Below are 13066 nucleotides of genomic sequence, written 5' to 3'. Positions count from 1 at the left end.
AAGATTGAGATGTAATTTTTATTTTTAATATTTCCATTTGATTTCTTCCTCTCTAGACATAACTTATTAGAGAAGAAAGATGAAGAAATTTTAGGTTTTCTTCCCACACATAACTTAATTCCTAAATGAAAAAGAGAAAAAGCTTCTTTTACATACCCATTTCCAGGAGACGTATAAGCCAGAGAATATAAGAAAAGACAACTTCACAACAATCTAAAAAGTAATACCACACATCTCTGGCTTTCCAGACTGAAAGGCTGACAGGGGTTGAGAAAGGGAATAGGGTAGGAAAGCTGGTTTCTATTTCCTTGTAAGCCTGGCGCTCATGGCAAAGTTTTGTGTTTGATTGGTATCTTAAGATATTTGACTCTTCTACCCATATTCAAAACCAAAATCAAATGCCACCCAAAAAGAATTTCGTCAAAATTACCCATTACTCAGGAATAGAAAGAAAAACAATCCTCTTAATGTTGCTAATAGAAAAAGCAGCCTCATTATTAGCTGTCAGTTAGTTTAACACATTTGGCTTTAGAGAAGGCCCATTTGTTTTCTTTTTATAGTTTTCAAAATAACTTTGTTCTGCATTTTAAAAACAATGCATATTCATTATGCATTTAAAAGGGGAGGAGGCAAGTAAAGAAAAAGAAAACAAAACAAAACCATAATCTTTCCCATCCAAGGACAAATGTTTTATTTAAAGTAATAAGCAGTTCTGTAAGTTGTGACAAATACATACAATTATAACCACAACTACAGTTGGATATAGAATGTTCCATCACCCACCAAAATTCCCTCATACAGTCAACCCCTACCCCCTAAACTTACAAATTACTGATCTATTTTGCTGTTATTGTTTTCATCCTTATAAAGACAAGGTTTAAAATCTTGATATCCTTGGTAGAGTAAGTTTTTTTCACTTCTAGATTGTTTTATGCAAATATAAACGTTCAACTCTCACACATTCTCTCTCTCTCACACACACACACACACGCACACACGCGCACACATACACACCAGAAAAAAACACGTAAGCCCCAAAGAGGGCAGAAACAAAAAATATTAGTCAAGAAATATTTAATCACTATTTTTATATCAACGTGATCAATAAAATTTTATTTTTTATATCAATGGGATCATATAATTTTTAAAGTGTAAGCTTTTTTTCTACACAATGATACAGCTCAGATATCCTGTTATGTCAATAAATACAGATCTACCTCATCATTTATTTTTATTTTTATTTTTTTAGAGACAGAGTCTCGCTATGTTGCTCAGGATGCAGTGCAGTGGCTATTCACAGATGGCACCATTGTGTACTACAGCCTGTAACTCCTGGGCTCAAGTGCCCCTCCTGTCTCAGCCTCCCAAGTAGCTGGGGCTACAGGCATTATTGCATTTTTTTAAATAGATGCAGAGGTATTGTTATAGGACTATATTTTTTTTTATATTTGGGAGATATTTTCTATTTTGCTAAGATATTTTCTCTACCACATATGAGTTTAAAGCTTATTTTATTTGATACTTAAAACTTGGAATTGTATGATGCTTTCTTCTTTCATGAAGATACTATGACAAACTCAAGGAATAACTTTTGGTTTGTAACTACTGGCTAATAATATTGGAAGTAACCTAGCTTCTTTGAATTATGACATCTAAAGAGATGTAGAAAGCTCCTTTAATAAAATGATTAAGAAAAAGGGAGAAAATATTGTAAGCAAATATGAGTAGCCATCTTGAAAATGGCAACATTATCTACTGAAAACAAAACTAAATATGTTTTACTTCACAAAATACTTTTAAAACACTCTATTTTGAGCTGTAAAACAACTCTGTGAAGTACATATCGACAAAGATAGATTACAATTTGAATGATCCAGCCCCAAACTCTCCAGATTCGTATATCCAATTGTCCATTCAATATCTCCATTTGATTGCCTAATACATGTTTCAAACAAAGTTTCTCAACTGAACTCTGAATGTCTCTTTTCTCTCAGTCGATCAACTCTATTTCTCATCTCTGTAAACAGCATAGCCATTCACTTAGTTTGTCAGACTAAACATCTTGGAATCATCCTTGACTCCTCCCTTTCCCTTACTCCCTATACCAAATCCTGTCAGCTTCAAAATATAGCCATATTCCTACCACTTCTCATGACTTTAACTACTAATACTCCAAACCACCATTACTCTTGCCTGGCTGCTGCAGCAGCTTTCTAAATGTTCTCTCTGTTGGCACTTTTGCTCACCTTTCACCTTCAGTGTTCTCTCCAAAGAACAGCAAAGTGCTCCTTTTATGAAATATGTCATATTGCCTTACACAGCTGTTTAAAACTTATTTTTTTTAATTTATTCATTCATTCATTCAATCATTTGGAGACGGAGTCTTGCTCTGTTGCCCAGGCTGGAGTGCAGTGGCACGATCTCGGCTCACTGCACCCTCCGCCTCCCAGGTTCAAGTGATTCTTGTGGTTCAGCCTCTTGAGTAGCTGGGACTACAGGCATGCACGCCACCACACCTGGCTAATTTTTTATATATTTAGTAGAGATGGGGTTTCACAATGTTGCCAAGGTTGGTCTTGAACTCCTAAGCTCAGGCAATCCTCCCGCCTTGGCCTCCCAAAGTGCTAGGATTACAGGCCTGAGCCACTGCGCCCAGCCTAAAACTTATTTAGAATAAATTCCAAAGTCCTTATCATGGCTGACAAGGCCCATCATATTTGACCCCTGGCTCCTTCTCTAACCTTATCCCCCCACTCCCTCCCTTGTTCACCACTCTAGCCATTGTGGCTTTATGCCACACTTTGGAAACACCAAGCATGATTTATCTTTGAATTGTTGTACTTGTTGTTCCGTCTCCTTGGAATACCCTCCTTCAGAAATCTGCATGACTCAGCCTCTAACTTTAGATCGGTGCTCAAATTGCAATGCCTCACAGAAGCTTTCTCTGACCACCCTATCTAAAATAGCTGCCTTCCTTTCATCTCTGTCATTCTATATCCCCTTATGCTGATATTTTTCTTCATAGCATTTATCACTACTTGACATTATAGCACATCTATTTGATTATGTGTTCATTTCTTCTCTCCTACTCTAGAATGCAATAAAATGATAATAATCACAATAATAATATCTGAACAATCATTAAATGATTGCTAAGAACCAGGAAGTCTTCTAGACGCTTAACAGGCCTTAATTCATTCAATCTTCATAGCAACTAAATAACTTAGGTACTATTATTATCCTAATTTCACAGATCAGAAAAACTGAAGCATGTAGATATTAGGTAATATACCCAAGGTCATACAGTTACTAGGTGGTAAAGCTGGGATTCAAACCCTAACAAGCAGTACCCCGAAAGTACTCTCTTAAGTACTGCACTCTACTACCTCAATGAAAGATATGAAGGCAGAGCCTCTGACTGCATCATTACTTGCTATAGTCACAGTGCCTAAAACAGTGCAGAGTAGGCTGTCAAAATGCATTTGTTGAAGAAAGAAATCAAAGAAAAAAAGGAAAAAAAAAATGACCCAGAGATATTAACAACTTGACCTGGTTATACAGTTAGATATTTGCACAGTCTGGACTCAAACTGGAGGCTTCTGACTCCTTATCTAGGATCCTCTCACTCTGCCATTGCATGGGTTTTCTCATATACCTTCTCTCATAAGGTTTTCACAAATTTGTCAGGTCAAATAATTATTAAAATTATTCACACTATTATAGATGAAAATAATGTGCTTATAAAGATTAAGTAACTTTCCTGAGGGCGCAGGTATCTGGTTCACATAACAACTAGCCTGGCTTAGAATAAACACATATTTCCTGGTTCTGAAGTTGGTGTCCTTCCTACCACTTTCTGCTGTCTCCTAAAGATAAAGAATGTTATTGGCTCACTGAATTAATCCATTCTGTTCCTGGCTGAAATAAAAATTGGTATATTCCTTACGTGAAGTGTCAACAGGAAGGGGCTTTTACAACTTCCTTTTGTTTCCAGGCGTTAGTATCTCTGCTTGGTATAAGATACCAGTATTCCTAGGAAAGGCCTTGAAAAGAGGGACAGATACAAGCCTCTTCTGATAAATCTATGCTTTTCTTACCTCTACCAAGTAATAGCAAAGATGAAAATGGTAAAGATCTTTACAACATTTGTCTCTGTACATATAAAACGTTTAAACACATGCGCAAAGATGGAGCAAAATATCATAGAAAATAATCTAAGCAACAAAGTCAAGAACCAAAATTCTGAGCAGTCTTTGAATAACAACTCAGTTGAAACATTTCCATGGCAACAGCAGGCTTATATGGTTGTGTGCTACTTTTAATATTGAACATATTTTCTTTAGGAGCTGACATGATTATCACAAAAAGGTTTTACAGTATTACAAAGAAAAAATAAGTGATAAAGGGAACTGACAATTTCAGCCTGCAAAATTTTTACTGAAAACATGTCAAAAGAGTAAATAGTTTACAAATAATAATCAATTTGTTCAATCCAAAACGTATTCAGCCCTTGAGAAGGTCCTGAAGGTTTGCTAAATCCTGGGCTTGGGCCTTTAGCAAAACACACAAAGAGTAAGTAACTTGCTCAAAGTTATACAACTGATACAAGTAGGATTTGATTTCGAATTCAGGCCTATCCATTTCCAGACTACGCATGCTTTCCATTTTGCCAGTAAATGTATACAGATCACAAAAGTTACTGACCATGGGATGTATCAACTGGGATAATTTTTTTTAAGAGGGAAATAGTTAAAGGAGAAGTAAAATGTGTCAAATTGGCAGTACTAACATTACCAGTTTATTTGATAAGTAAACTCACTTAAGTAAGTCCTGTAATTCCCATGTAGTAGCTGTCAAACTATTCCTGAAATGCTAAAACTTCTTATGGGTACTTAATGGATTCTACAGTCATGAAGATTTAATTAGCTAGGAGGTTAAAATAATAATTTAAAATATAAAGAAATTAACTAAGAAATGTATTAATAAATTTTACTTTTTACATATTATAATTTTGCCTCACTCTATTAGGGTTAAGAAGGACAAAAATGCCCAGGCGCGGTGGCCCACGAATGTAATCCCAGCACTTTGGGAGGCTGAGGTGGGCGGATCACCTGAGGTCGGGAGTTCAAGACCAACCTGACCAACATGGAGAAACTCCATCTCTACTTAAAATACAAAATTAGCCAGGCGTGGTGGCAGGTGCCTGTCATCCCAGCTACTCAGGAGGCTGAGGCAGGAGAATCGCTTGAACCCAGGAGGCAGAGGTTGCGGTGAGCCAAGATCGCACCATTGCACTCCAGCCCGGGCAACAAGAGTGAAACTCCATCTCAAAAAAAAAAAAAAAAAAGAAGAAGGGCAAAAACAAAAACAACAGAAAACACTGTCATAGGCTAAAAGAAGACTTTTTGGTTAAGGAATATAAAATATTTCCTTTTCAGGATGCAGTTATTTAAACTCCTAAATACATTCCAGTGTTTTCTATCAGTCTATAGCTTTATGTCTATACTTTGCTCTACCCTGAAAATATGAATCAATAGGATTTAATAACAAAATATATTATGGTTATGCACTCAAAAGAATAAAATAAATTCTAATCATGAGTGTTGACAGTAAATCATCTTAGTATCAATTAGAAAGGTTTTGATAAAACCCCATAGTGCCCTGAGTAATAGAAACTACATTAAGTGAGGCATACAGCTTAAAAGTCAGTGTCTTATTACAGCCAGTTATGCCACTAAAATTGGCTCGTTTTTCCCTACAAGCTAATAATTAGTAGAGAGTAAAGAAAGACATTCCCATCTGAAATGAAAAACTATGAACATACCAATGTATGACGAAGGGCTAATAACCAACTGGTATAAGGAAGCACAAGTATGTGGCTTTGGAATTCCAGCAGATTATAGCAGCTACTTAGTATATGTGCATACCCTAAAATAATGCTGTGAATCTCTAAATAAATTACAAAACACCCTCTATGGCATTCTTAACTCAGCATGTTTATCCCTATTAAAGCTGTTTCCCCCATTTTGGTTTTTAACAAAATATCAATAAATAAAACATATATGTTTAAAAAAAAACTGTTCAGAAAAGAAAGTCATTTTCATCTCTACTATGAATAAAATCATCCAGAGTTAAGAATGAGGGATTATCTGACAGAGAAGAAATTTTGCTTTTTAAAAAGAAAATGAGAGAAGGAAAATCCTGTTAATTTTTAGTTACAAATGATCTGTCAAACAGGAGAGAAGAAAAGTGATACCTGTACTTACTGTCGTTGGATCCCATGCTAATGAGGTCATCAGAATCAACATTGTGAACTATGGCTGCCTTGTATCCTGCTCTCTGTGCATTTAAAACCTGCAAAGCAAAAAAAAAAAAATCATGTTATAAGGAAGACAGTGGTTTGTCACAGTGTCCCTCAACTCTATAAATCAGCAAGTCTATACTATATACCTAGGACTAGATTATGAACATACATAGAAATAAATCTCAGGTATGCTCTTGAGACATATAGATGTTTTACAATTGATTATAAAAACTTACTGAAGTAAATAAAAGATGAGGATACAAGCTAAAACATTAAAAGGACTCAAAGCATTAATCTGTTTTGCTCTAAAGAGGTAGAAACTTGCTGTAATCAGGCTTAGGAGTTACCAGACCTTGAGCATTCTAATTCCCACCTCTGCCATGAATTAGTGGGATGAACTTGAGCAAATTACTTCTTTTGTAACCCTCAGTTTCCTAACCTCTGAAATGAGAATGACAATATTCTTGTCATATGTAAAATAATATTTTAAAAATGCTTAATACCATGCCTAACACACAGAAATGAGTCAGATAAAACCAATTCATATCACTAGCTTGATCATCCAAAATATTCTGTAAAATTCCTTTACAAAGCTTTTTAAAAACTTAAAAATACCTGCAGGCTGAAGTTGCTTACTCTGGTTCTATCTAGCTATTTGATCTTTCCTAAAGCTAGCCTCCAAAATAGTAACCTTTGTACCATAAGAATATAGTTGGATGTGTGGCAGAATTTTTTTACATGAAAGATCTGGAAAGTGTCAAAACATGTTATTACGTCTCACTTTAAAAATAATATTCTGTTATAAGTAAAAATAAACCCAGACCTAAACTACTTATTGTATGACCTTTAGACTATTAGCAAAAATGAAGGATCAGATAGATCATTATTTGCATATTGGTTGAATAAAATAAAAATTAGGAGGGCAAACATATATATACATAGTTTTGAATACTTGAAATACTTTTGAGTATATATAGTTCTGGATACTAATGATAGTAAGAAACTCTTGAAATACATTACCTTATGAGCATTCCACAATGGTATGTCTCAGAGTGTTTGAGTGTTAAGTGTTTTTAAGAAACAGGCATATTAATTTTTTAGAAGAATTTCCAAGTCTAATATTAGTTCTGTTTTAGTTATCAGCATTATAATGATTCAACACTCTGCTATAATTCAATAAAAATAAAACCTGAGTCATGTTCCAAAGGGCCAGGGAAAGCCCAAAGAGTCAAGTTCCCAAATGTAAAAAGGATGTGCAATTATTCAGACTGGATCTGAAAGCTAGGTAAGAGAAATGAGGTCTACATATTCAATCCCAGTCAGGTCAGTTGACTTGGCACAGAGAAAAATTCTCTTCTACATTATTCTTGACTTCTCTAAAACTATCCCACCAATTCAAGTTAGATTTCTGAAAGAGACAACAGTGTGGATAAATCAGAATAATATTATCCTATTACTAAAAAAAACTAAATCTGTAGGAGATATGACTGCCCCAAGAAATTAATACTTTGTTTATCTTATAGCCTCCATAGCACCTATGAAATAGCCTGACACAGGGTAGGCCAGTATTAAATATTACTTGAATCAATCAAACGTACTTTTTAAATGTGCTTAAATTAATAGCTCATATTATAACATTATAAACACAGGAGATAAAATCAGGCAGAAAGTGATTTTTTAAAAAACTAATTAAAATAATATAAATTGTTTGTTGGCACAGGACTTACTGCTCTACTGTAGGAATGGCAAGAAATCACCAGTCAACAAAACTGTGACAAGTATGTTTTAGAGTTGTGCAAAGAAAGGTCAATAATCAAAAAAGTAAGTTTAGCATTTTTGCATATGAGTACATGTTTTATTTTTAGGTGGATTTTGTTATCCAACTATGAATGTTGAGAAAATGCCAGTCCCCCACACCCTCTTCCCCTTAGATATCACTACTTTCCAAAGGGAGGAAAAAAATAATCTCTTAAGAATGTAGTCTATAAACTTTGATTATTTGTTACATACATTAACTTATTATTTCTGCATTATATTACCATGGCAGTACAGACTTCACTTGGCTTTTATTTAAGCAAAAGTATACTCAGTTGGGGTTACTATTAGTTTATCTGATGCTTTCATGACCATTTTAACTTTTCCCTAAAAGCTAACCAAGGAACTGAGGAGAAATGTTTCTTTCCACACCCAAAAAGTAACTGTTGCCAAAGACACAATTTAAGAAATATAATAGACCAATATCAAAAGCTGTTTCCTGCTAATACAAAACTTAAGTTTTAAATTTCTTTTTAAAGCCAACCAAAGCACATAGTCATTGAAATTACATAATTTAACTTTTTTCCCTGAATAAAAATGTGTGTGAAGGCAAACATGCAACATGTTAGAACACAGAGAAAAGTGGTCTCAGAAAGCACAACGAGTAAAAACTGTGGCTGAATTCAGCAAGTAGTTTGCTGAGCTTACATAATGAGTAAGATAACTGTATCCATACCAGGCACAATGTGGAACTTCAGGATCAATCAGAAAGTCATTATCCTTAAGGAAATTTCAGTACTCATGGGTAGCCAAACAGGTCAGTTGCTTTCTTGACCCTGTGTAGAACTGGCTTTGTCTTCTGAATGCCTATCAGTACTTCAAATTCCATCATCTCCATGAAGCTTGCCCTGTCCTGTACCCCTATGCCACATGTACCTATATTAATTGCTCCCTGCTTAGAGTATTTATATTAATCTATTTATATTTTTCTTCAAGATCTTATATAGTGTCTTATACTTACAAATATACATGTCATATCCCAGGGGTCCCCAACCTTTTTGGTACCAGGCACTACTTTTGTGGAAGACAACTTTTCCACCGGGGGAATAGTTTCAGAATGAAACTGTTCCACCTCAGATCATCAAGCATTAGTTAGATTCTCGTAAGAAGTGTGCAACCTAGGTCCCTTGCATGCACAGTTCACAATAGGGTTCACGCTCCTACGAGAATCTAATGCACCACTGATCTGACAGGAGGCAGAGTTCAGGCAGTAATGCTTGCCGGCCCACCGCTCACCTCCTGCCATGCGGCCCATTTCCTAACAGGTACGGGACCACGGCTGGGGGCTTGGGGACCCCTGTACTATCCCAATTCCCCAACAGGTCTCCAGGGGGTCCTTAAATCTGCGGTTGTCTACATATAAACTTTTCTGGAGAGAAGAGACAAAGTAATAATCTTTCAAGAGGCTTTCTCACTCTCAAATTATTAAGAATCATCTATATACATGAATGGATTTATAACAGTCCACCATGTTTAACTAAATCTAGCCATTAGGCTTTTAAAACTGTACCAAGCAACTTAGGAGAAATATGTCTTTCACACATCCAAAATGCACTTGTTTCTATAAATACACTACAAAATTATATCAATATCAAAAGCTGTTCTCTGTTAACATAATAATAAAACTCCTAAAATAGAAACCTTAGGAAACCACTAAAATGGGAAGAAATTCTGCAGGCATAAGTGTGATCTCCAAAAAATAGATGCATGTTTTCAAAAATGTAGCAAGTATGAAGGCTTTCCCAAGGTTTTTGTTGTTGTTTTTATTGATTTTTAAAATAAAGAAATGAAATTAAATCAAAGAACACATTAACATATGGACTAACAGGCTTATGAATACAAACAAGGAAAATACATCCATGTTTATGAACTATAAAACTCATGTGTCAGTCAAATTAAATTACATTTTCAACTAAGCAGCAGCTGGTATTTTTAAGAACACATGAGGCAGAAATAAATGTTAGATCATTTAGTAAGCATTTGCAAAGTTTCCCATTCATAAAATGCAACCTCAAACACATGGTGTCAGATGGAAGCAAAGAACTTAAAGATTCATGAAACAAAGCATGCACAGTGAACAAATCTAAATCCAAAACAGCCACCAAAACTGAAAACTACATTATAAAGCCTTCTAAATTGTATTGGCAATCTGCCTTTTTATGGAGACTGATCAGAGCTATTAGCCCAAATTGTGGTAAATGCACTGAGTATTTTACATCCAATAAACAAATTACATGCAACTAAATTATATAGACCAGGTGGCACCTAACCAAGAGGTTTAAAGAAATAATGGAACTGTTGGCTTGTTATTATAAATAGCCAGTCTGTCAGAAGATAGCAGACTGCTAATAGAAAAGTCTTCAATAAGATAGGTTCTAAAAGGAACCCTGGGAACAACACAATAATTCATCTTATTTCTAGCCTGAACAAATTTATAATACTGACACTAATAAAACATGCCTTATAATAGAGATGATTATGCTTTTGAGATGATCATGAATAGAGACCTTTTAAAAAGAAACCTCTGTGTGCTAGTGCTTTATACATGTTATCTCTAATATTCAATACAACTCCACAATGTAGATATTCTTTTCTATAGTTTAGAAATGAGGAAAGATGGGTAAGTGTAACTACCCTAAGGTCACACTTAGGCAGAGCTGAGATTTAAACACTGCTTTGTCAGGTTAGATAGAGAAGCATGGGGTTGCCCAATGGATCAGGATCATTAACCTTATGTAACATTTTACAAATGTCTAGAAAGAGGAATTGAACTGAGAAAGCATCAAGATGCAGATAACATTAATCTTAAAATCTTGTGGGCAAAATAAAACCTATAAACAAAACAACACAAGCCAAGAAGAAATGTGTTAAAATATTGTGGGAAGAGCTGATAGAAACTTAGAGGGAAAAAGGCTGTGGGATGAAATACCTATGACAGATTTTATAAGACTTGAATTACACCTCAATAAAAACAGGAAATTCTGGTTAACAGTGGGAAAAGGTGGGGATATTTTTTCATATGGGAAGAAGAGAGCTACAACAGGGCAAATGGTATGTTAAAAGACACATTTAAAACAAAACAAAACAAAAAACATAGTGACTTGACTTAAAGAAGAGTGTTACTGAAAGGCAGAATGGCAGATTAGTTAAAAGTACAGACCCTGGGAACTAGACTACCTGGGCTCAAATCCTACTTCTATTAGACATGCAAGTGATTTAATGTCTACATTACTAGTATTACAATATACACATTTATTATTGTTTAATCTGAGGATTAAATAATTTAATATATGAAAAACACTTAAAACAGTGCTTAAACATTACCTGGCACATACTAAGAGTTATGTTTATTGCCATTGCTACTAGTGTTTATTGTTGGACAGTCAGAAGTGAGAAGAGAGAGAAAAAAAAGGACAGACTGTGCAGTACCCTGCAGGCTCTTTAGAAAAGTAGACTTGTGGTCTCCTCAGTCAAGAGTTCACAGTAGGCACTTGAATAAGGGGTTGACATGGCTAAAACACTGCTTTGGAACAATCTGGTAATGATTACATTGACTTGGAAAGGAGAGACTGAAGATTTAGAAGCTTTTATGACAATGCAGGATGACAGCAATGACGTGAAAGAATACTATCTCTTACACTTCATAACCAATTTTTGAACTTAGGGAACTTGGAGAATGCCTTTGGCCAAAATAGGAAAGCTGAGAAACTTTGTTTTGATAGGAAAGTAGCAGAGACTGGCTTTAAACATACTAAATTTGAGAGGTAGCAAGTTTTCCTAGGTAGGTAGAACACAACAGGTTAGAACTTAAGACAAAAATGTTCAGGCCGGGCGCGATAGCTCATGCCTGTAATCCCAGGACTTTGGGAGGCTGAGGCGGGCAGATCACGAGGTCAGGAGTTCGAGACCAGTCTGGCCAAGAAATTCGGGACTAGTCTGGCCAACATGGTGAAATCCCATCTCTACTAAAAATACAAAAATCAGCTGGGCACAGTGGTGCACGCCTGTAGTCCTAGCTACTCAGGAGGTTGAGGCAGGAGAATTGCTTGAACCCGGAAGTCAGAGGTTGCAGTGAGCCGAGATCGTACCACTACACTCCAGCCTGGGCGACAGAGCGAGACTCCATCTCAAAAAAAAAAAAAAAAAAAAAAAAAAATTGTCAGATTTTCAGCAAGTTAATCTATTTATTCATTCAATAAATATTTGGGGCCAGGTGCAGTGGCTCACGCCTTTAATCCCAGCACTTTGGGAGGCTGAGTCGGGCAGATCACGAGGTCAAGAGATAAAGACCATCCTGGCCAACAAGGTGAAACCCCGTCTCTACTAAAAATACAAAAATTAGCTGGGCATGGTGGCACACGCCTGTAGTCCTAGTTACTTGGGAGGTTGAGGCAGGAGAATCGTTTGAACCCAGGAGGTGGAGGTTGCAGTGAGCCGAGATCACGCCACTGCACTACAGCCTGGGCAACAGAGCGAGACTCCGACACACACACACACACACACACACGCACACTCAAATTCAGATTTTCAGCACATTAATCTATTCATTCAATAAATATCTGGGGCCAGGTGCAGTGGCTCACGCCTGTAATCCCAGCACTTTGGGAGGCTGAGTCGGGGGGATCATGAGGTCAAGAGATAAAGACCATCCTGGCCAACATGGTGAAACCCCATCTCTACTAAAAGTACAAAAATTGGCTGGGCGTGGTGGCACACACCTGTAGTCCCAGCTACTCGGGAGGGTGAGGCAGGAGAATCGCTTGAACCCAGGAGGCAGAGGTTGCAATGAGCTGAGATCGCGCCACTGGACTTCGGCCTGGGTGACAGAGCAAGACTCCATCTCAAAAAAAGACAAATCTGGCTACCTCGTTGTTTAAAACAAACTTCTAATAAAATGCAATCTATTCACATTGTTACATTTCCTATAATCTTCAATCCTCTTTAACT

At 36.2% G+C, this 13066-nt stretch overlaps 1 protein-coding gene across 7 annotated transcripts in view; it reads right to left on the bottom strand.

Annotated features, from left to right (window-relative positions):
- RNF13 (ring finger protein 13) overlaps positions 1–13066 on the bottom strand; it is a 154860-nt gene that overhangs the window by 60326 nt on the left and 81468 nt on the right. For 6 of the 7 annotated variants that reach the window (XM_055110600.2, XM_014344403.4, XM_055110599.1 and 3 more), the window contains exon 5: positions 6267–6354. In XM_055110600.2, the coding sequence (XP_054966575.1) occupies positions 6267–6354 (88 nt within the window). Of the gene's footprint in view, positions 1–6256; positions 6355–13066 lie in introns of all 7 variants that reach the window. The other variant, XM_034957589.2, reaches the window with a different exon arrangement.

This window comes from Pan paniscus, chromosome 2, assembly GCF_029289425.2.
Source record: "Pan paniscus chromosome 2, NHGRI_mPanPan1-v2.0_pri, whole genome shotgun sequence".
Taxonomy (NCBI): domain Eukaryota; kingdom Metazoa; phylum Chordata; class Mammalia; order Primates; family Hominidae; genus Pan; species Pan paniscus.
This window is presented reverse-complemented; position numbering and strand designations above follow the sequence as displayed.